Source organism: Falco punctatus (genome assembly GCF_963210335.1).
Source record: "Falco punctatus genome assembly, chromosome: 15".
Taxonomy (NCBI): Eukaryota; Metazoa; Chordata; class Aves; order Falconiformes; family Falconidae; genus Falco; species Falco punctatus.
This window is the reverse complement of record NC_137595.1, coordinates 22,541,099-22,565,457: the sequence shown is the minus strand read 5'-3', so window position 1 is coordinate 22,565,457 and position 24,359 is coordinate 22,541,099. Positions and strand designations below refer to the sequence as shown.

General features: G+C 49.5%; 1 protein-coding gene across 2 annotated transcripts in view; it reads left to right on the top strand.

Moving 5' to 3' along the window:
• Positions 1 to 2,292: 2,292 nt before the first annotated feature.
• The window catches only part of LOC308053921 (uncharacterized protein), a 36,579-nt gene continuing 14,512 nt past the window's right edge, over positions 2,293 to 24,359 (top strand). The window contains exons 1-2 of one of the 2 annotated variants that reach the window (XM_080365834.1): positions 2,293 to 8,233; positions 15,238 to 15,360. In XM_080365834.1, the coding sequence (XP_080221960.1) occupies positions 7,975 to 8,233; positions 15,238 to 15,360 (382 nt within the window). In that variant the 5' untranslated portion in view covers positions 2,293 to 7,974. Of the gene's footprint in view, positions 8,234 to 9,631; positions 15,361 to 24,359 lie in introns of those variants that run through there. The other variant, XM_080365835.1, reaches the window with a different exon arrangement.

The following is a 24,359-nucleotide window of genomic DNA, read 5'->3' as shown; positions in this document are numbered from 1 at the left end:
ACATGGCACTTTTAAAAATATTTTATTTTATTTTATTTTATTTTATTTTATTATTACTCACTGTAAATTTCCAGAGAGATTCCATGTTTGACTTCCCTCCCTTGTTGGCAGCTGGGGCTGGCACCCACCAGATGTACTGTCAGGTCTATGGCTGATGGGGCACGTCCAGCCACAACCACTGAGGGTGTCTTTTTCAAAGGGAATTTGTCAAAAGTAGGTGAATGCCAGGGTGCTGGGGTGCAGCTGGGGATGGGCCGCAGCGGGAAGGGTTGCTGCTGACCAAGACTGAGGCTGGGAGCAAGGGGAGCTGTGGGAAGCTGAGCAAAGGACAAAGTGCAGGCTTGTTGCCCTGGAGCTCTGGGGAGCTTCAGAAAAGTGCCCAGTTCCATCACCGTGGAGATGCCTGCCATGGTGGAGTGTCCCATCCTCCACAGAGCATCCCCTCACCGCAGACAGCCAAAATCCACAGCCTCCTGTTCTGCCCCCCCGCCCCCCCCCCCCCCCCCCCCCCCCAGTAATCCCCAGCCTTAATTACTGGCACAGACCAGCTTTTGGGGTGGGGGGAAGAGGCAATTCCATTCATTTGCAATTGTGTTTGGACTCCGTGTCTGGAATAACTCGGCACCACCTGCAAAACAGCCCTTTTCCACTTCCCCTGCGTGTAATTTTTCCAAAGCCCAAAGCCATCCCTGCGGGGGGAGGACGTGGCCTGGAGCCCAGCCCAGCACTGCATCTGCACAAACAGGACTCGGGGACGTGTCCATTTGTCGGGAGGTTTGAAGGGGCTCAGCCGCTCACTAAAATAACATCCCTACCCTGTTTTTAACCTTTTGGAAAACACAGCCCCAGCCCTTTCCAGACAGCACGGAAGAAATTGCAGGCTTGGGTCTTTTTCTGTGGCTCAGGGGAGTTTATTTTCTCTCGGGTTGCGTTTTCCAGGACAGCACTTCCTGAGAAAGCCGCTTGTCTGGGAGCTTTCAGCATTAGCTCAGCCCTTGGTAATCTGGGGACCCCGGGTCAGCGGCTGAGTCACTTGTGAAATGAGTTTGTGAGGCCTGTCCCCTGCGGAGGGTGCAGGGACCTTGCCTCTGACCGAATCCGAGCCTTGCTGGCCAGGGAGCAAGCCTTGAAAACACAGCAGGGGACAAAGGAAAACCAAAAAATAATCCAGGATAAATGGGTTTAGATTTAGGACTGGTCTTGCAGCTCTGATCTCTGTATGCTGGGGCTGGCACTGATGCTTTTGAGCTGTGGTCTGGGAAGGCAGGTCTGGGTCCACCTGACATAGCCCCGTGCAGCACCCAGGGGTGGGATCCTCGGTGGGCTCCGGTAAGCTAGGCTGGACGCCACGAGGTGATGGGTACCGGTGTTCAGATCTGGTTTGTAAACACGAGTATCTGTGACTTATGCATCCTCATGGGTTCCCGAAGTTCTTTTTGTGGTGAGGAGAGCAGAAGCACCCTGGGTTTCCTCCGTGCCCATCACCAGCCATGGTACTCACATGGGAAGGTCAGTCCCCCTGGCCCCTTGGGGCTGTCAGCACCCTGTGGGGGGAGCATCAAGCACCCAGAGCAGGGTGTGAAGCAGCTTCCTTACCCATGGCAGCCCACAGCCCTGCACTCTCAGGGTCAGGCCTCTCCTGATCTGGAGCCTCTTAAAAGCCCTTCTTCTCCTGGGGAAGATGGTTTCCTGTTCTCCCTCCACATCTCATGGGGAATGGCCCACCTACCCATTCCGTCCCTCTGCCACATGCTGTGTGCCCTCATGTTCACATGTCCAAGGGCTCAGGCAGCAGGACGGGGGAAAGCAGAGGGACACAGCCATGTTGCAAGCAGGAACAGGAGCAGGTGGTCTCCCCGGGACACCCACCCCACCTGGAGCAGGGTCTTGTTTCCCTGCGTCTCCAGCACATGAGCTTCCTCGCCTGCCCTTCGGGAGCCTGCAGTGCTCGCCGCAGGAAACAAGTTTGCAGAGCTGTAGCATCGCCAGTTCCTTCCTGCCCATCGACAAGGAGGATGGGATGGGATGGGATGGGATGGGATGGGATGGGATTCGATGGGATTCAATGGGATTCAATGGGATTCAATGGGATTCAATGGGATTCAATGGGATAGGATGACTGCTCCAGACCTGCCATCTGCCCAAGGTGTTTCTCATCATGTGGCGGTCATGGTTCATGACACCCGGGCAGCCTGCCAGCCTGCTGCCAGCCAAACTGAATTAAACAAGAGGCAAAGCAGAGCTAAATTTATACGTTAAACACAAAATGGCACGGGGGGGGGGGGGGGGCGGGGCGGGGCGGCTCCTCAGGGTGATCTGGCAGGTTTCACTGCTGCCCCCTCCCTGTTGCTGCCCCTGCAGCCTGGAGCCATCCTGAACCGCACGTACAAATTAAAAACTGTGGGTTTGGAGCTCCGCAGATGCCTGCAAAACTATTTGGCAGAGATATTTTAGAACTTGTGGCCACTAGCTAAGTGCATAACATGCTGTCCAGTTTGGAGTTTTTATCAGTAAAAACAGAGCCAGTGGCTCTTTGTTCAGCCACCCCAGGCTGCAGCGGGTACAGGAGACTGTTGACACGCATCTCCTGCAAAATAAAGATATTTGTTAATACTCCCTCACTCCCTGTTCGCCAGAGACCTGTTGGACTCTGGTTTAACTCAGGTAGGACCAACACACTGCAAGAGCATCCTCAGCCTCTCCCTGGCACTGGGTGTGATTTTTAATTCCCAGAAGCTCTGTGGCTGTGCCAGGATGCTACTGCAAGCCATGTCCAGAGCTGGAGCAGGCTGTGCTCTCTCTGATCCCAGGGTACAGTCTTTGCCTTGTTCTTGTGCTGCTCCATACTGCTTCTCACCACAGTTATCAGCCTCTCAAGTGTGTCAGCTGGAAACTCATTGTTTTCAGCCCCACAGGTGGCATTTCAGCCGAGGCATCCTGACATGAAGCTGAGAACCTACTGAACTTGGGAGCACATAGCTGGATAAAACCCCAAACTGATAACATGAGAACAGGAGCCCAGGAGCGTGACCTCAGCTCCGCAGCCTTATTCACACAAATATTCCCTGAGCTCTCACTTTTCACCACTTCTCTGCAAGAAGTTCCCGCAGTGGGGCAGGAACAAGACACTGATCTCCTAAGCAAGATTTTGCAGCAGTACATGGAGAAACATGGCTTAGATGAATTCAGCGGAAAGCAAATGCACAGCCAGCTCTTAAATTGCTCTTGGAGCGGTTATCACCAGTTCACTACTGGAGCAGGAACACACAGCACGCGGGCACTGCAGGGGTCTCTGCAGAATGGCTGCAGTCGATATCTTCATTATCAGCTCTGCTGATGGAAGAGGCAGCACCCGTGTGAAACACGGGGTGGCTGTGAGCGGGGAGGGCTTGCTGAAGGGCGTGAGTTCAGAAGGGTGGGGGCTTTTGCAAAAAGATGTGTGTCTGGCAGCGATGTGTTTGCAGGAGCCTGAACAGTGAGAGACCTGGGCTGTGCTGTTCCCCTCAGCCTGACGCTGGGACTGGAACGCCCTGCCTGCTTTGGGACAGCGGGTTACGAAAGATGTTGATGAACTGGAGGAAGTCCAGAGGAGAAGCATGAATAGTAAGATGAGGTTCAGTAACCATAGCTTATTAGGAAATGTTAAAGAAGTGGTGTTTGTTTAGTCTGGAAAATAGAAGATGTGAAAACAGTCCATCATCAGGCAAAGTTTAATTATAAAATGGGTGGTAATCAATTGTACTGTAAGGTCAGTGGAGAAAGGATGAGAATAAAAACACTTAATTCACTGCAGCGAAGGTTTGGGCTGGACGTTCCTAAAAGCTTTCCATCAGCTACACTAGTAACGTGCAGCACCAGTGAGGCGAGTCTCTGAGGGAGGACTGGTGTCTCCTTCCTGGAAGATTTAAGGTTAAACAAACATCCATCAGAGACGATCCCCTAGGATCTTGCATCTATGAGCTGAGAAAGGGAGGATTAATACATCCATCCACACCCATTCAGACCTCTGAAATTATTGACCATAAAACTAGGGGCCACATCTCTGTGTCCCAAGGCAAGAAGCATCCCTGATATTTTAACAAGGATTGCCACTGAATCTAGCCGTGGCCTGGAATAAATATCCTGCCATGTGCAAACCCTGACAGAGGAGAAGCCATAGGTCCGGCAGTTTAAATGTGAATGCTTTCCAGAGCCAGCACTGACGGGTGTACACAGGGATGCTCTTTGTCTGCACCTGCCGCACTGCTGGGTCAGGCCACCCCAGTGCCTTGCGAGTGTGACAGCGGAGAGGATGCTGCTCTCTCCTTTCCTTCTCAGCCTTATCTCTGATCTTACTGTTTTACATCACCTTCTCTTCCTCCTCTCTGCTAACACCTACCTGCACACCCCCTGCTGCTGCCGCCTAGGAGGTCCTCTCATTAGCCCACACCTCTGCCCACAGCCCTATCTGAACCCTGAACCGGCATCTCTTTTGGCTTCCTGCAGGAAATGAACAGCACCTACATGTAACCACCTTGCCGTGTAATAAACAGGGGGTGGAGGACTCCAGCGGGCAACTGAAAGCAGCCAAATAAGGCTCTTGTGCCTGTTGGTGAACTCATGCCACTCAGTAGCTTATAGGGTTGCCTCTGCTCATGAGCTCTTCAAGGAGCCCCCCCAGACTGTGCTGGCCCAGCCCCTGAGCCCCTCGGCCTGGTCTGCAAGTGTTGAATGGCATGTGACAGTGGTGGTGTCCCCTCCACTCAGATCTTCTGCAACCCCCCCACCGCCCTGCTGCCGCGCAGCCCTTTCTGCCCATGGGATGCGGTGGGGAAGGGCAGTGAAGGAGGAGTCCTGCTGCTGAGCCAACCGCTTTCTCCTTCATGTCTTCACGAAATATTGTCGCTTTTCTCTGCCTAGACCCCTTTTTCTGAGGAGAAGCTATGGCTCGCCTGAGGCCACCAAACCCAGACCATCTGAAAGTACCTCTCTGTGGCCAGCAGTATCTTTTTGCTCTTCACCTGCCACAACACGACTGAAATCAGCCTTGATGTAAATTTTAACAGGGAAGGGAGAGCAACAGGCTTGGCTTCCTCCCTTGCCTTTCCTCCTGGTGATCCCACATTCCCAGTGTTTACCAGGCTGGCTTTTCCCTGCATGCAGGGCAGTGCCCGCCCTCACCTACCTGCATAGCTGGCAAGGAGATGTAATCCAGCAAAGCTGGTTTATGTGTCATGCCATTTTACATCTGATCTGAAACAAAATCCAGGTTTCTTTTTTTTTTTTCTTTTTTTTTTTTCTTCTGAAGACCAGAATCAAATAAAATAAAAATCAAGCCATTATTTAAATCATCAGTGGATGGGAGCTCAGTGACACCGATTTGAAGGGATTTAGCTCCAACCTTAAAGCCTGGTGGGCTGCAATTTTCTGATTAATTCTTCCACAAACAACAGGGGTAAAAAACATCCTGGCCTTGCCCCTGTTTCTGCTAAAGACACGTTGCACTCTGAGGTGAGCCTCTGAGGATGGGCAGAGGCCAGAGAGGCTGGACCCAGAGAGGCTGGACCACAGGGTTCGGCCACTGGCATGAGAGCCTTTCCACCCATCAGCTGCCCTTTCTATTCCCCAGGCATCTCCTCCTGCCCATCTCCCTCCAGGCTGCACGACCATCATCTAATTATCACTCCTTTCTCAGAAATATGAGCTCAGCACTGGACATGTTCTGTAATCATATCAGACCTGAATGATGTTAAAGGAAAACTGAAAAGCTTTCTATTAATGAATAAACCAACGGGTATTAAGTGCCCTGGCCCATCTAGAAATTATACATGTGCAGACTGAAAATGCAAGCTATTACATTAGAAAACAAGATCAGGAGGGGAGGATTTATCAGGCAGGAGCAGGCAGAGCGCGTGTCCAGCTCCGTGTCCTGCCTTGGATGGTGCCTGGCTGAGAGATTTCAGGCCAAGCTGGAAGAAACCCCTGCTCTGGTTTGCATTAGCCCTGCTGCAGGAGAATCCCTCCTTAACCCCAGCTTGTGGGCGATGCCCAGTGCCCCGCAGCATCCTGGTTTCTGTCTCCTATCATGTTCAATCTTATCTCGAATAATTTTGGAAGGCTGACTTCCTTAAAAGGAGCTTCTCTGAAAAACCATGTCTTTTTATGATGATGCTGGTGCTCCCATCAGCTTTCTCCGTATTTCTGTCCTCTCTAGCTTTCACTACCCTGATCTCACTCTCTTCGTTGTAAAACTCCCTTTATGCCTTTTGCAATTTTACTGAACGGCTTTGGGCAGGCTTTAATCTTGACTGTCTGTCCTAAGGAGAAGTGGCCAGGACTAAACTTAGAGTGCTACTCTATTCCCTAAAGGTACTTTTTGTATTTTATGTGGTTTCTTATCCCGCTTCCCCAGTGCAGCCTACTGTCTGTGCCGCCCCTGCCTGCTGAGCCAGCATTTCCTCATTTGCTCATCAGTACACTGGGGTCTTATCCTTTTTTTTCCTCTCTCCTGAATCACTGAGGCTGATTTAAAACCCATGAAGGTGTATGAAAAGTTCAAGTGACTTTTTCTAATGTGCCCTTCTTTTCACCGCTTGCCATTTCGTTTAACCTGCTGGCAGGCTCTTCATTAGCTTACCTCCACGAAGTCCCCTTGAGCTTACACCAGCCTTGGCCAGCTGATACTATTTTCTCTTCCCTGCAAAATTTTTCCACTTGACTGTTCGCCCTTTTCCCCTTGCATCGTTCATAAAAGACTTTCATCCTAAGATGGACTCTCAGGGATGCCCTATTATTATATTATTTATATGTTGAGAATGAACTCTTGATTCCATTTCTTCTTTTCTCTGTCTTAATAAGCTTTTAATACACTGTGGAAGTTAGACAATCCCCCTTTGGCTATTGAGTTTCCTTAAAAGCCTCTTTGATGGCCTTTATCAAAAAGCCCTCTGGAAAATGTATTAACTGTTCTCCATTATCCACTAGTTTGTTGACTTAACATAAGACGAACAGATTTTTTTTCCCTGTGTATTAGAAGCACACAGGCGGCTTTTAATTCTGTCTTTAATTATTATTTCAATTTGCTTGCTACGTACAGAAGCAGTTACAATTCCTAAATGGATCATTGCAAACAGGCTCAGGTGAACCATTTATTAGCTGAAAAATGCAGGTTAATTAAAACTAGCTGCAAATTCATCAAAAAGTACAGGAAATAGTGCTGAAAAACCCTTTTTTGGCATGAGAAAAATGTGTTTCCTTCTCAGCTTTTAAGCAAAATATTCTAATTTTACCTTTTCAAACAATATTTCAGGATTAAGTGTAATTTTAACCTGCCTCTCCACACTGTATTAATGAGTTTCTAGGGAAGATTTCTTTTCAGTAGCAAGTGGCTACAGCCAGAGGAGGAGAGATGTCTTGTTTCAGCCCACCGTTCTTCCATGACGAAACCAAATGAATTAATAAACCATTTGGGGCTGACCTCCAGACCTCCTCCTCCTCCCCTGCAAGCAGAAAATGGGCTGTTTATACCTTTCTACAGCTCAGGCTTCCAGGGATGAAAAGCAGGGGCTATCCTCCAGGCCTCCAGGGAGCAGGAGGGCAGCTCCTTCACTCCTCCACGTGGGAAAAGCATGAGTAGAGATGTGGTGGTTGTGATGCCCAGGCTTGTGACCCCACCAAGAGTCTCAAGGAAGACTTCCTAACCCAGGGGGTTGACCTGCTCCAAAATCTTCCTCATCTCAGGGGAAGGGATGTCCTAGCCCATTGGTTGACCTACAGGGCATCTTTGACAATAAATGTTCCCTTCAGAAAACTGCTGGTTTCTGCTAGTGCAAGGGCATCTGTTTAGCGGATGCACCGAGATGGGTTTGAGCTGGTGAAGTTGTTCCTGGATTAAAGAGGGTGTCAGCTTACTCTGTGCCTCAAAAAGGCATTAGATGCTCCAGAGGAGTGCAGCAGGGTACCTACCAGACACATTTTGAAAGAAGACCATGTGCCATGCACTGTAAAACCTGGCCAGGTTCATGGTGCACATCCCAGGGGAATTCCCTGAAAATAATTTTTTCACAGTATAGGACCACAGCACTCTTTTTCTTTCCTTCAGTCCCTCCCAAATGGGTGTGCTCATGTGAAGAGAGGTTACCAGAAAGCTATCACATGGAGTGGAGAGCCAGACTCACACCTTCTCCTTTGTTTCTAGGTCCTGTTGTGCAAGGCCATGTCTCCCGGCAGCTGTCCAGGCACTGCAGCCTTCCAGGTAAATCACCACCAGGGATGTCCTAGGGCAAGCCTGGGAGCAGGTGAGGGTGCTGGTGTAGATGGGGGTTCAGGTGTCTCTGGGCAAGGAGGTGTCTGGAGGATTTGAGATTCAGTAGTACCTTTGTGCTGCTTATGATTCCCAGGTGGCCCAGTGCTTGGTCTCCCTGGCCAGGAAAACCTCCTCGGTGGCTTCAGTCCCTTCGCTACACCCATAGGATATCACCCAAGCTGTTGGGTTTGTGGGCCAAACTGGGTCTGAGACCAGAAGTGGAGCTGAGCCAACACCTTTCAGCAGGGATTTCGAAATCTTCCCAAACCCTGGGGTTTAATCTCTTGAAAAGGTGAGGAGAGCCGGAGGAGGCTCGGAGGAGAGGCAGCTCCGCTCGTACAAACCTTGGACGTTGGAGCGGGGACGGTGAATCAGACGTTCCAGTGAGCATCTGCACGCGTGGGGGTGCTGGCCCACGGGGCGGTCTGCATGAGGCTGTACCTCACTCGAAAGCACAGCTCCCCTGCACTGCTCAGCTCATGCTTGGCTCCCAGAGCTGCACAGGGAGGTTTTATTCTGCACATTCCTCAGCTTTTGGGAAAGGTTGTAGTCCAGAACCACAAATAGTCATTGCCCAAAGGACTTAATGCTCCAAAAAGGAAATGGAAAGGGGAAAACTGCAGCTGTAACATGGAAGGGAGGCTTCCGAGGGCTGGATTAGACTCTGGTACATTTTCCAATGAGTGATATACTGGCCTCGAACTCTCTTCAAGTAGGAAAAGGCACAAAGAGTCGGAGAAAATTGAAGTGGGAGGGAGACTTTGCAGTCTGTAGGCTTTGTCTCTTTTTGGGGGGTGAAGTGGGTTAGTTCTCTGCAAATTGCTTCATCTCTCTACAGCTCACTGCTGGAAAGAAATAATGATGCTTCTTCTGTCTACTCTGGCTGGAGAAGGAGTATCTGTTCACACGTCTGGGCTGGACCCCTGGCATGAGGATGGGGTGCTCAGCTGGACCCAGGGGTCTACCTAGAGCATCTCTTTGTACTGGGACAGGCTTCAGCTGGTGTAATTGATGCAGCTGCAGACCTTAGGAGCAGACCTTAGCTCCCCAAACTGACACCAAAAGAGAAGGGAAAGCCATGAAGTCTGGTGTGAGTCTCCAAGAGGAAGATGCTCACCAGGGGCACCGAAACACAGAGCACACTGCAGCACGTTGCTGTGTTGCCTGACCCCAAAGTTCTCACAGATCTGGGTCAAACTGGGCAGAGTTTCTGCAAAATAGGACAAGAATTTCTGGAAGGAGGAGAAAGAGGAGAGGCCATTTCCCCTTTCTTCTCACCCAGAAGCTAAGACTCCGCTTGGATGAAGGAAATGTGGATCCATGCTACACGTACGGGACATCACCTGCACGGGACATCACCTGCTCCGTGCAGACAGGCAGTGCCTTTCCTGGGCAGCCGCCTTGCTTTGGGGAATTTAACCCTTTGCTTTTCTTAACCAAATGCAAAATGCAACTCTTCCCTTTGGTGTTGAGGAAAAAATTTGGTTTGACATGAAGAAAGGATTCCAGTTTGCTCTTCCCCCCAGTATATTAAGAGTTGCAATGATCCCCACCTTTCCCTCTTGCCTTCCTGTGGCTGATACTTCCAATTTGGCCACCAAACTCAGAAATCTCCCAGCCCTGCCTGGAATCTCCCCACGAGGCCATTAGTTTGTGGATTTTCTGCTTGGCAAAAACATCTGGATAGGAAGCGAGGGCAGTTACATCCACTTGGAAACTGCCGATGGGGCCGCTTTCTGAAAGTGACTCCTGGAAAATTCAGAGAAATGCAGGTTCCTGTCTAAAGACAGACAGCTGGAGGCTGTTCTGTGCAGCAGACACTGCCAAGGAACGATCATTGGGAACAGCATGTTCATATGTACAGTTCTCCTGGAAGCTGTGACATGGGGAACACGTTCCTCACCTTTCCTCATTGACTCCCATACAAGTGCTGCCTTGGTGCTCTTGAAGGAACCTTCCACTTTGCACACGGGGGTTGTGGGCAGGAATTGGTTGGGTTTTTTGTAAACTGGTGAGCCCAAAGAACAAGAAGCACTTGACTGGGGAGCTGTTTTCCATTCAAAATGGCACAGTATAGCTGAGTTTTAGCAGAAAACAGAAAGGTTAGACCATCTGGATGGTGTTCCCTGGAGAGAGCAAGGAAATTGGCTAGGTGGAAATGTTGAGACAAGACAACGCTGTCCTTTCTGCCATCTCCTTATTGCTGAAATGGACTTTTCAAATACTATGGCTGAAGCTGTGCCTTGATGAGGGAAAACAGCTCAGAGAAGGGGTGTGTACAGCCCCAGAAGGATAGGATGTAAAGTTTTAGCTCAGGTGAGGGGCTTCCATCTCAACCCTGGACAAGTCTTTATGCCTCCTGACCTGTGTTTCCATGCTTGTGAGGTGGGGGAAGCATTGACCCTCTCACTGTGGGCTGGACAGACCCCAGGCTTCTGGCACCGGCAGGCAGAGGTGGCTTCACCTGCCACACGGTGTCAGTGAAACCAGGGGGGCTTCTGTTTTATTTGCTCATTTGCCTCCTTGTTGAACGAGACTGGCAGGGGACCAACAAAAACCTGTATCTCTTTAATAACTGCCTTCTCGTGATTCAGTCCTGCCAGATGGACAAGCCAAGATCTGGATTTCCTCAAGCCCTGCTCTGGCTGACTCCAACGGAGCATTCGTTTCCTGGCTTGCCTCCCCATCCCCTCTCCTCTCCTCTCCTCTCCTCTCCTCTCCTCTCCTCTCCTCTCCTCTCCTCTCCTCTCCTCTCCTCTCCTCTCCTCTGTCGCTGTGCCCATCACCAAAGACACATTTAACCCAGGACTAAGACCAAGAGCACCAGCCAATTGCATGTCCTGAGTTTAGAAGGTAAAAGACAGCAAAAGAATTATGATGACTTTAACTACCATTTTATGGTTTCAAGGCCGTCACTTCCAATCCAGCCATAAACTGGATGTGATACACAGCCTGCCTATACGTTGCACATATGGCACTGATTAAAGAGCAAGATGAGCTAATGGTGTTGAAGTCATTGCTATGAACACATGCAATCCCTCATACGCCTGGAGAGCTCTGCAGCACAGAAACTCCCAAGACACTACACTGTGTTGTGTGGTGTCATTATGAGGTTGGGGTTTTTTTCTATCATGAGATCTGAGCTCATTCCTGACTCTGTTTCTGCATCCCTATGTGACCATGGGCATTTGGTTGTCTCCCCCATCAGTGGATGAAATCCTGGATGCTGCAAATTGGGCAGCTCTCTCGGCAGTAACGCCTCATCCAGGCCAGTGCAGCGGGGAGTTTGACCCCGCTGAGCTGGTACCGTGGGTGCTCTCGGTAGCTCTTGCTGGGAAGCTGTGGCAGGTCCAGGGGTGTGCAGGGCACAGAGCGACTGTGGCTATGGGAGAAATCCTGCAGGTCAGGAGGAGGATGCAGAGACCGGGGGAATCCCCTGACAGACAAGGAGGCTGATTCCAGGGGCACGGGGCGGGGGGTTGCCAGTTATCCTCCCTGCTGACTCCCTGCAGAGGAAACCCCAACCCTATCTGTGAAGAAGAGGTGAAGTTTGCTGCCCCACCTTTGGCTACAGGCAATTAAGCAAAACTATTTATACTGTGTCCTTCAGTATCAGTTAATCTCAGTGATTCACAAACTTAATTAATTTAACCAAAGGGGAGAGTGAGAGAGTGAAATACTAAGTAGAGTGGGAAAGAAAAACTGGGATGAAACTGACCTCTATCGCCATAGATTTAACTTTAACTTTATCCTGAAATTGGTCTAGTTTTGCTCCATTTTAGAAGGAAATCACACATTCAGGCAGTTTGCATCATGTCAAAATGCCTTTTGAAAAAATGTTTATAGGATCTATCACTAAAAAAGAAAGTTTAATAGCTTGAGAAATGATGCTGGAATGGGTTTTGATTTTAGCATCTTCCTTTGCAGAGAAGGATGAAACTCTTTGTGTTTGTTCCAGCCTGGTCCAAATCCAGGCTTCCGATCCCAAAAAGTCCTTGCAAAAATGGAAACTCCAGCCATTGCCCAGCTGTAATTTTAAACAAAATGGGGTTTAATGTAGTTGTTCCGGTGACAGACACGGAAAACACAGACCCCTCTGCCAGCTTGCGGGGGAGGCGGGAGGGCATCTTGTGTTCGCTTGGCAGAGGTGTCAGGAGGAGGGACAGGCAGGAGAGAGCAGTTTCTCCTCTGTGCCTCTGCTCCCAGGCTGCACCACCTCCCTTTGCAGAGTACGAGGGATTAACCCAAAATCCCAGAAAACCCAGGAGGGTGCTGGAAGATAAGCAAATTGGTGGAAAGATCCCTCAAGGTGTGCAAAGCCTGTGCAAGTAAAAAAACATTCACCCTCAGTTGGTCGGTACGTTGCCATGTCCCCTCCTCCTTCCAATCCTATTAGTATTAGAGAGGGATAGAGCTATATGAGGAAAAGCCCATCTTTAGCAGCAGTGCTGACAGCTTGCCTTTTAAATCTTTAATAAGCACTGGCTTGCACAGCCACTCTCATCTGCTGCATGACAGCATGTGGAAGAAGAAACCTAGTGGCCTGGCCCCTGCTGAAGGTCTGCTGGATGCTGGGCAGGTGTTTGGAAGGTGCCTGGGGAACCTCAGCCATGAAAATTTAGTGATGGAGCCTCAGCGTTGCAGTTCCCATGCCACTGAAAACTCTTTCCTCCTCCACTTGCATGCCAGGACCTCAACTCAACCCCATGTTCTCTTGTCCCATGCGGAGGGGTTGGCTGCTGGTCCCTGTGTCCTGCGATCAGGGGCATCTGCAACTGCAGGAGAGAGGGGTCAGGTCTGCCAGAAAGGACATTGCTCACGGTGACTGTTGGGTGGCTGAGCTCTGCCCTGCTCATCCCACGCAGCTCCCAAAAGGGTTTGCTAGGGCCCCATGGCACTGAATTTGACTCAGCCTTCCTCCTCTAGATTTTAATTTGGGACTGCAGACAGTCCCTCTGCTTAACTGAGTACAAAACCAGCTACTCTGGGACGTGATCCTAAAGGTCTTTTCCAACCTAAATGATTCTATGATTATCTAGAAACTTTTATAGATGCACTGACATACAGTGACCACAAAGACTTTGACAGAGTCTCTGGATGAAGATTGTTGTCAAGAGAAGTAGAAAGATGTGTTTACATCTTAGGACAGAGTAAGAAATTGACTCTCGGAAACCACAGCTGATGATGGTGGCAATAGGCATGGAGCATGCTGGGATTCTGCTGCCCTCTCCTGGATAGAGCATCTTATTCTGGTCCATGAGTGCTGGATTGTGGCGGTCAGGCATGACCAGGTTGTCTGTCAGGGTTTTTTGTCCTGGTTTCTGACAACCACAAGCCATAGAAAGCTGCTCAGCTCTTGGTCTTGCAGAGGTTGGGGCACGCAGTTCCACCCCTTGCTTCCCATGGCGAGGCAGAGTACATCTTCATTGCGTGCCAAATCAGGGGCACTTTGGCCAAATGCTGCTTATCCCTCCGCAAGAGCAGAGGTGGCTGCACTGAGAAAGCTCCACTTAGCTGCCGTGTCAGTTGGGCAAGCAGTGGTCCAGCTTTTGGAAAGGCAGAGCCAGTGTGGCACATGGTGTCTCCATCTCCGATGCGTGGAGAGCCTACGTTCTGGTCTACAGCTGCTCATCAGCTGTTTGACAGTGATTCTTAGCTTGTGGGTGTGGTAGAGCGGAGATACCTGCCCCGAAGATGAGCAGCAGCTTCAAGTGTGTGAAAATGGAGTTCGGAAGAGCATCGGTGAGATCAGTGGACACAGTGGCTGTATCGCAGGGACCTGGCTGGGTCACGGCTGTGTTGTGCCCTGTGCTGGACCCGCAGCAGTGTACAAGTACTTCAGTGGGGTATTTAGCACTGAAATATTTAGATCAAAGCAAGAGTGTGCCTGTGTGTCACACGGTGTCAGCATACAGCATGCGGATGCATGGGAGCCAGGGGGGAAAGTGGGGACTTGAATGTGCTTACAAGGCACGTGCCTCTGCCCTGCGCCACTGCGGGACGTGGGGTGCAGGCAGACACGCTAGCACCCTTGAAACTTCTCCTGCCAGACACAGCCTATTTTTCCAGCATGCTATGTGTGTTTGTAGAGTAAAAAGGAGACCTACCATGATGAGAGGGTGTGGAGGGCCACGCGCTGGGCTGTGTATGTGTGTACGTATGCACATATGTGTGTCCCACTCTGACTTCACTCCTGCAGTGCACACAGCAGCCTCTGGACATGTGAGCAGCCCAGAGATGCCAATCCCAAATGATCTGGGGGGATTTCTAGCAGATCTGCCCCACACAAGCATGTCTTGCAGAGGCAGCAGCCACTGTTGTGGGCAGAGCAAGTAGAAACAAAGAAGCCTGGATTTATTGTGCTGCATGCCAGTGGGATGATCCAGCTCTGAGGCTGCCATGGAGAGGAAAATCCCTTTTATGGGTGGGGTAGGAACTACAATTAGAACCAAAGCTGTATGTGTGCTATACGGGAAATTTAAGTATCTGCACAGAAACATCAGGAAAGACAAAGATGGAAGAACTGGAGCACTAATCTTAGTTTAGGATAAACACGTTGGTATTTCCTCACTGTTTGCAAATTCAGTGGTAATGAAGCAATGTCTTGAAATCCAGTGGTGTAAAGGTTTAGGAAAGAGGCAGAAGAAGAGCTTCAAAGAAGAAGAATAGCAATGCACAGTGGGAGGCTGTGGGAGGTGGTTGCAGGCACTTCCCATAGCTGAAATACCACCCTAAGAAGGGGACTGGGAGAGGCACAGGGGAGGATCACAGCAGATGCTGTCCAGATCACTCCCTGCTCTAGACACCCAGTGCGCTGCCTTGGGAGGTGCTTTAGACTCTGCGGGCAACCAGATGTCTAGTGTGGGCACTGCATGCCACCCTGGCCCCTTGTCACACTCCCTGAGCATCGCTTGCCATCTAAGATTTTCTTCTTTCGGTCTTGACTTTTTTAGGTAGCTCCTGGCTTAGTCTGCCTATTCCCGAGCCTTCAGAAACGGAGTACAGCCCCAAAAAGCACATGTCTTCTTCTGAACCCATCCTGGATCTCAAGACAGACACAGCAGAAGTACTTCCAGGTGAGAAACATGCCAGTGTGCTGTGCCAGGGTGCCTGCAGTCACAGCCTGCAGAGCCCTGCTCTGGTCAGCTCGAGGGACCTGCCTTTAGCAGCAGGCGCTCGACAGGGACACGTGTTCCTGCCAGCCCCGTGTCATAGTCTCTCCCTCTTCCTGCTGTATCCCATTCCTTCATCCCTAACGATTTACTCCTGATTCTAGTTACACCTATGCCAAGCTTGGCCCAGGCTTGGAGTTAAAGGCTCATTGGCTTGCACTCAGTTCGGGGAGGACACCCCAGACTGGAGAACTGACCGGTGAGAGGCAGATGGCACAGTAAGGGCTGTCTCTTCTGGAGGAACTGTGACTGGGTCTGGACTGCTATTATAACCTCATTCCATCAGGTGGGAAGATGGGATGTGGGCTTGAGGCTTCCTGTATGCAAGCTTCATGGTTTTCTTCATAGCCTGCTGTGCAACCTGGGGTGCTCTAGTTTAGCCCCCACGACCCTACTGCTCAGCTTTATCACAGGAGGGTGACAGGGCGTCTTCTGGCAGACTTCCAGGCAGTGCGAGGTCTCTGCTCATGAGCCTCGATCCTGGGCAAGGTGGATCCTCCAAGTCACCGCTCTCACCAGATGTACCTGTACTGGTGCGGACTTGCTGTATATTTAAGTGAATCGTAAGTCAACACCAGGGCACTATAGGCTCTCCCGCGCTCAACAGATTTCCCACGCTGAGCTGCTTCCAGAAATCAGTTTCCCAGTGTGCATGCCATAGCAGAGAGCAGGTGAAAAGGCTGAATCACATCTCCTGGGTTGCAAGCGTTCATCCCTTCCCAAAAACAGGATCAGCCTTGACCTCCTCCTGAGAAACCACAAGACAACCTTTGCTGTTTCCTGACATGGGAGAAAGTACAAACACCTGTCTGCTGGAAGTTCCCAACAAAAGACATGAAGATGCAAATCCCAGTGTGGGGACCTGCTGCTTTGCTGGATTCACCTGTCTTTCATTTGCTCATGTAGAGGGAACCCAGTGAAGCAGAAACTCAACGGGTAGTGATTAATTTCTGGGGCTTCTAACCATGTAAGACTTAATGTCCTTCCATGACCTTACAGCCAATGACTAGGAGAGCCCAAGAATCCCTCTTCTCCCCCAAATATCAATGCCAAACAATTTCTGTGCTTCATTTTTTCATTTGCACAATTTATTTCCTCTATAACCTTTTCAAAGCTGTGGATGCAGGCAGAACACTGTCATCCCACCTCAGGGACATGTCCAGTGACGATCTTCTGTGGCTGGGGACAAATTCATCCTGGACAGAAATGGGTGGCCTGAGAAGGGTGCATACCCTCAAAGTCTGCCAATGATTGTCAGGAGCAAACAGCCTCAAGTTGCGACCCGGGAGGTTTAGATTGGATATTAGGAAAAATTTCTTCACCAAAAGGGTAGTCAACCACTGGGACAGGCTGCCCAGGGAGGCAGTGGAATCACCATCCCTGGAAGCATTTAAAAAACACGTAGCTGTGGTGCTTGGGGACACGATTTAGTGATGGACTTGACAGTGCTGGTTTAATGGTTGGAGTTGATGATCTTAAAGGTCTTTTCCAACCTAAACGATTCCATGATTCTTTTAAGTATATGCTGAAATACCTTTATGGTTGTTAGAGTAAGGTTAAGGAATATTTCAGCTGTTTAAGAAACCCAGCAATTCTTTAAGGGCACCAAACAGAGTGGTAATAACCGATGTGATAACTCCCACTGGGACACCCATTTGGGTTTTAGCGATGGTTTGCTCCAGGTAGGCATTCCCAACACCAGCTCATGCCCTTGGAAAGACCTCTTGGCCTCTTCCAGCTTGAAGGACTCAGCACAGGGGTGGCTGATCCCCAGCTGCTGTTGTCTCCTGTGGACTCCAAGCTGCGGACCCAGCTCAGGCTGACCAGGAGCTGCTCCTCTTAGCTGAGCAGCTCCTCATGGCAAGGCTTGGCCATACACAGTATTGATGATTAATTCCTGCCAAGAAATAAGCAGGTCTTACCCAAACTGATTGGCTTGACAAGAAGTGCCCTAGTGAAAGCTGCTTTTCCTTCACGTGGTATTGAAATGTCTACCCTGGGCCAGATGTTTTGCTGATGTAAATCAGCATGGCTCCATTGGCCTCAGTTGCAGCATCTTACAACATCTGAGGGCCTGGCTCTGCACCGTCACCGGAATTTGACCTCTTGTGTCTGAAACCATTCTGCTTTGCCAAAATGAAACGTGCTGTAATTCCCATCCCTGCCATAAAGCTAGAGTCATTGCACTCAAAAAGCCTGTCCAAATGAAGCAATCATGCAAAGTCTTGGTCCAATAAAGCTGCTGTCCATCATGTATGTATTCATCACCCCTCAGCTGGCCATACTTTGGGAGGCGTGTCACAGATACTTCACAGCCACTCCTCCAGCAGATTGCATGCATATGTTATTCTCAGAAAGGACTTTGCAAGGACCTGGGACACCCCAGCACCAGGGGAAAGCAAAATTTCTGCCTAGCCATGCCAGAGAAGGCAGCGAGAGTTGAGAGACCCTTGGAGGGGGGGATTTGCTGCTGCTTCTCCCACCTTCCGCAGGAGTGCCAGAACTGAAGCAGATTAGCGCAGATGCTACATTAACCAGTGGCATTATCCCTTGGGCAAATATCCACTGCTAATGAATAAGGGGGAAGTAATATTGGGACTGCACAGATCCACACTGAGCAGGAAACAGTCTAAAACTGGCAGCAGAGCTCGTACCCTTCCAAAACAACAACAAAAAAGATATGTTTGGGAAACATAAACAGTTTCACAGGCACGGATTTGAATTGCAGCAATAAACTGTGTGGTTAAGGCAAAGAGCACACAGTCAGAGCCCCAGGCGCCACGCAGGCACAGTTCTCTCCTTCCTCAGCAGGCAGGCTACAGCCCTCGCACAGCTCCGCTTGTGCCGTGTCAGCTTCTGCCAGCTCCAGGGAGCAGAGGAAATAAGGAGAAAGTTGAGATTAAAACCATCATGGCATGAACTCAGAAGAGCAATTAGCCCACTGATGGATATCGTGTCAGCATTCACTGAGGGGCTTAGAGAATGGTGAGCGCTGATTTAGATCACGGCGGGGGCTTTAGCAGCAGAAACGCACCCTTTATGGTGCTTCTTCCATCTCCAGACAGACCCTGGGTACTGACAGAAGTCACGTAGAACAAAAGGTGCTTTGAGTTAGATATCCATAGGTTCTTCATGACAGACTTGCTGATTTAAATGCAAATAAGGTCTGAATTACACAGCGTTCATATGCCCATTCCACCGGGCTGCTGCATTTTTCCAGTGCACAGGCTTGCAGGATGGAGGCATTTCCACATCACACCCATTCCTGCTGTGTGTGTGTATATTCACAAGCGCCCAGCCAATACTTATTGTATTTAGATGAACGCTCTTGAGGGTATTTTTTTCCTGCAGCCACGTTGCCTGTACATGTACCACGATCCTGCAAGCTAAACCTCTGTATTAGAGGTGAAGTTGTGACCGTCATACCCACAGGAGGTGAAAAGGGTGATGGTTGTGAGCACATGTCCATCATTTACACACTTCACAAACTGTTCTTAACGTCTTTACCACAGAGGGCCTGGGAGGAATGGGGAAACAAAGCTACTGCCCACCAAGGGGTACTGCAGGGCATTGAGCATCCATGGACACAGGGTACCAACGCCAGCAGATACTGCTGACCAGCTTTCCTCTGCCTTTGGGAGCTGGACCTTCACTCCAAGGACAGTAGCTCATGCTTCGATCAGCCCTCAGGAAAAAAAACCTGAAATCCCTGATTCCCGAACCCACCTTGTCTCCTCCTGACAGCAAAGGACAACCTGAATGATGGAGAAAAATCTGGATTATTTGTTCAAGGCTGCAAGGTTGGGTCTTTCAAGAGGTGCCCCTTGCTGGTTTTTTTTCCTGGTTCTTGCTGAGGATTTGTAACAGCAGGAATTGATTACTAAAATAGCGGGGAGAATCAAGCTAGGTTTTCTGCCACCCATGCAATGAGTTTTGGGCTCAAGCCACTCTCTCCACCTGCACTTCTCAGATAACCAGCCTAGCTGGTGCGTCCTGCTGAGCTTGGTACCTTCTGCAAAGGGATCCAGGGCTCTGTGGAGAGCCAGCTCAGCACTAACGGGCATTCCCAGGGCTGCGTAGCAGGGCCCGGGTACCAGACTGAGAGCAAAGGGCATTGGCACAACTGCACATGAAGCTCCCAGCACTATCTGCCAGCCGGATTAAAGCCATTCAACAGACATTTTTAGAATATGCAAAGCAAAAGCAGCGCCTGTGCTGATAAATTTATATATATTACTCTGCAGAGCAACGAAGGGACCTTGGGTTTTAACAGGGAAGTTTAAAGCCAAAGGCTGTTTGTCCGTCCTGGTCCTGGCACCCCCGGGTCCTGCTGGGGTTGCCATAGCAGTTAATCCATTCACAACAGTCACCGATGCTGCAGATTTAGCAACAACATTTGCTGGCACAACTGGTGCAACCGAGGCTCTTGGGAACGCATAGGCTACTGCTGCTGGCAGATAGGGTCAAAGACACTTATTTATGCTGAGTCTTGTCCTTCTTTGACAAAATAAGGGAGATTAGAGCCAACCAGGAGAGCAAACCCCAGCTTTCTGGGCTCAGCTTGACTTTTTAATGAACAATTCAGGTAGAGGCAGGACCTGAGATTGATGGGGTCTAGGAGCTTGCACAAGAAGCATCTGCATTGCGTTGGGCATAGGTAAGCTGTGGATACCCCCTGTGCATCCTGGTGAACATGCAGCCTCTGCTGGCCACCACCGGTGATCGCTTAACTCGGGGCAGACACAGGCTGGCACTTTCTGGGGGAAGTTGCTCTTTCTATATACTTATAAAACCTGCAACTGTTTCCATCACCACCTGCTTTCTGGACACAGTCTATGCTCCCTGTCACTATCAGGATCTCACGTAAGAGTTTTGGATGAAGAGCAAATCTGTATTCTGAATGCACTTTTAGGGCAAGCAAAACTTTGATTGCAGTGAACTGTTCAGGCTTCTGTCCCCCTTCTCCAGCCACACACACATGCACAAACTAAACATGCTCTTCCAGCTCTTGTTTTGGAATTTTCACCCATCTTTGTGCCACAACACCCTAAGTTTAAGAGGCTGGAAAGGAGTTTAATAAGGTTGTGAAGGAACTGAGATGTTCCTGTTTGACCCCAAGCAATGTGTTGCTGCTTTTTTTCATTTAAAAACCAGAAGGAAAGGAGCTGTTGAAGTAAAGCCATGGAATAGAAATAGTCTGAGATGCACAGAGCTCTGCTTCTACCCCTGGTGGGGCTTTCCCTCTGATGCCCAGCTCTGCTTGGCTGCCTGGTATTTGCTCAGAGAATACTTTTGTATGGGACAAAAAAGAAGAATCTCCTTTTCTGTTTTGGGGAAATTTGGGTCTCTGCAGGAAATGATGGAAAAGGAAAAGCGACCATTGAGTCCAACGCAGTCTGAGCTGAAGATCCCCTGTTTGGCTGGGGAGGCACCCCAGGAATGAACCTCCTCTTCAGCTGTGTACATCAGGACCTTACGGCAACCCCCTTCAGCTGGAAGCACAGAGACAGAGAAGCAAACCCAAGAGTGTGAGCCTGAGCCCCAGGCTCCTGGCACATCGTGAGCTCATCTCGTCAAACACTTTGGAAAAATAAAATACTATCCAAAAAAGCAGCAAGGGGTTGGGACAGTGTGTGCTTCCCCCTGCAAAGCACGAGCTCACCGTGTGCAGGAGCCCGATAATTGCACTCAGCAGGGCTTCTACCAGCACCATGGGGCTGCGTCGGAAGTGTCACTTCTGCACTCTAATTGATGCTCTAAAGCAGACGGAAGCATCACATAGACAGCGAAGTCTAAGAAAAGTAAAAAGTGGTGAGAAACTTGGTCTGCATAGCAGATCTCTTTTCCCAGTTCAGTAGCTGTGAGGTGCAGTCAGAAGAAGAGCTGTGAGGTATCTAGAATCATCCCAGGAGCTGTATCCCCATATTGCCAGGCTCTCACTATCAAGACACACAAATGTGAGGGAAGCTTAGCCTGAGGAAAACTGAAGTTATTTGTCCAAAGCTATCAAGAACATCAATGACAAGGAAATACCCTGGAAGACCTGGACTGCCTCAGAGTCCAGGACATTTGGTGTCAGGTTTGGTTCAGGTCAGACAGCCAAAGTGATCCCCACACTCTTGAAATCACTAACACATGGAACAAAGCACACCCTCACCCTAACAGCACACCCCAGCCTTTCAGCTGGGGACAGAAAAACTCTGGTCTCATGGACAGGGTTAAGTGTCTTGTACCAGTCATGGGATACCTACTGGTGGCCAGTGTACAAGAGTGGCCAAGATGAACATCCACCCCTTGACATCTGCCTGTTGTTGGAGCCTGGAAATTCCAACATGGAGCTGACTTTCCTCAGAAGACTTCTGCAAATCCGCATTGCTTTTGGCTCCCCTCCAGTCCTTTGCTGCTTGGAAACACATGTGCCCATGCAGGTGAACTCCTGGGCTGTGATGCTTGGCCAGGATGCTTGGCCAAGAGGAACCACGTGTTTCAGCACCATATGGTGGTCAGTTGCTGGTCCAGGCTCCCTGGGGAAGTGGTCATGGCACCAAGCCCGTCAGAGTTCAAGGAGCATCTGGACTTATTAAAACATAGTCATGGTTTAGTGTTACGTGGTCCTGCAAGGAGCAGGGAGCTGGACTTGATGATCCTGATGGGTTCCCTTCCAACCTGAGAGATTCTGTGGTTCTGTGATGGGGAGAAAATAAAAACCTGCTGCAGTCTTCATTTCGCAGTGAGTGCAAGATCAGATGTGAGTCTGAGAACCAGCCAGAACAAGCTGGATAACATGCCCTTGGTGAATGAGACAGAACAGAGGTAAGTAAATTGTTATGGGCAATTAATGACTATTTCCAAAGACAAGTCATTAAGACTCACTTGTTCCTTTGCGCAAAGTCCCTTGGCTACCTACAGATAGTCTAAACTACCTCATCATACCTAAATTAGCATAATTATGCTGCTGGTACCTGCAAAAGATATGGACAAAGCTGTGCACTGGAGAAGCACAGGAAAGGCCTGAAGGCCACCTCCTCAGCAGTTTCAAAGCAAAGAAATAACGCTTTAGCAAACCTGTATTCTAGTACGGGATCTTTCAGTGTGGGTCTACACCGTTGTGCTGCTCTCCCCAGGCTCGGCAGCCCACTGTGTATCTCGGGCAGACCCAGGTGCAATGGGAATGTAGCAAAAGCAGAGAGGTTGCAACACTGTGGAGGCTGCAGTTAGTAGCCTTGCCAGACCACACAAAGGAAAGCAGTATGGTATGGTATGGTATGGTATGGTATGGTATGGTATGGTATGGTATGGTATGGTATGGTATGGTATGGTATGGTATGGTATGGTATGGTATGGTATGGTATGGTGAGCGTGCAGAAGCCGTACTCAGGAGACTTGGTTTTGTTCTCAGCCTGGTGACCTTAAACAAGTTATTTCACTTTTCTGTGCCTCAACTGGGAGTAATGTGATGTAAAATGTTTTGAAAGCTTTAGAAAAAAACCGCTATACCAAGGCAGCTACAGTCACTGGATGGTCTGGGAGCTAAGATGCTAGAGAAGAACTGACGAGATTTTAATTCAGTCTCCAGCTAAGCCATAGACTCCGTGTATGAATTCAGGTTCATCAACTTATGTTCCCCACGCTTTAGCTCCCCATTGCACAAATGCAGTTGTGAGGCTCGCAGATAAGATGCTTAAAGCAGTATAAGAACTTAGAGACTTCATTCCATCAGTCAAAGAATTTGGGGCAAAGATGCATCCTTGTAACTTCCTGGAGAGATCTGGCAAAGAAAATCTACCCTTCAAGATTTCTGCCCAGTGATGGATGACATTTACGCTTTCCACCTCTAGTAACTTCAGTGCTGGAGCTGTTCAAGAAAATGAAAAAAAAAAAAAAAAAGAGAGAGAGAAAGAAAGAAAGAACAGGAAGGAAGAGGGGAAAAAATCATACTCTGTCCTTACAAAAAGTTTTCAAGGAAGAAGAAAATCCACCTTGACATTTTCTGCTTCCATGGAGGGGGGCAAAGTATAGGATGAGGAATTTAAAATAGAAATACTTTATAACCTGCCTTATATCTCTGCTAGCAGATGTACTTAAAAAAATCCCAGCAGGTCAGGAATTTAGACATTTTAGAGAAAAATCTTTGTTTTCAGAGCTCTTCAGAGAAATGGGACAGTGGCTTTCCAGCAGGATTTGGTGGGTTCACCTTGAAGCCAACCTCAGCTGCTCTGGGGTCCTCCCTACCTCAGCTCCCCCGGGCAGACCTCCCACACGGAGAACTGCTCGTGGAGCCATCACTGAGGGCATCCAGCAGCTCGATAGTCAAAAGTGCCTTAAGGGATAAAGAAAGGAGAGGAACAAACCTGAGAGAAAAGGGACAGGGAAAACTCCCCTGGGAGAAGCCAGGGGGAGGGTGGCACCAGGACAGCCTCTCCCAGACTCCGCTGCTTTTCCTATACTAGATCTACACTTTTGATCAGGACTCAAACTCCCTTTTGATTGCTTTCATGTGTTCATAGCGAAGATTGGAGCACATCTGGTCAGGGCAGATGTTGCAGCACTAATTGCCGTTCATCGTTGGGCAGATTCATTACTGGGTGATGCTCATCGACTGCCTATATGCAACGTTAGCTACCGACGGTAACTGCCGAGTCCTGTGCGCTCCTTTGTATAGTCCTGTATGGAAAACTGCAACGTCAGGAGGGGAAAAGGTTGAGGATAATTCACACCCCGGTGGTAATCGCTTCCTATGAAACCCCACAGAATATTTTTTTCACAATCCACTTTTGCTGTGACGACCAGAGTGTTTGCAATGCAAGGGTGACTGTTCAGCCCCAGCACTGCGCCGGTGGAAATAGGAGGACGGCTGGAAACCGAAAGGCAGGTGGGGGTACTGAGAGTGGCAACCTGGAAAG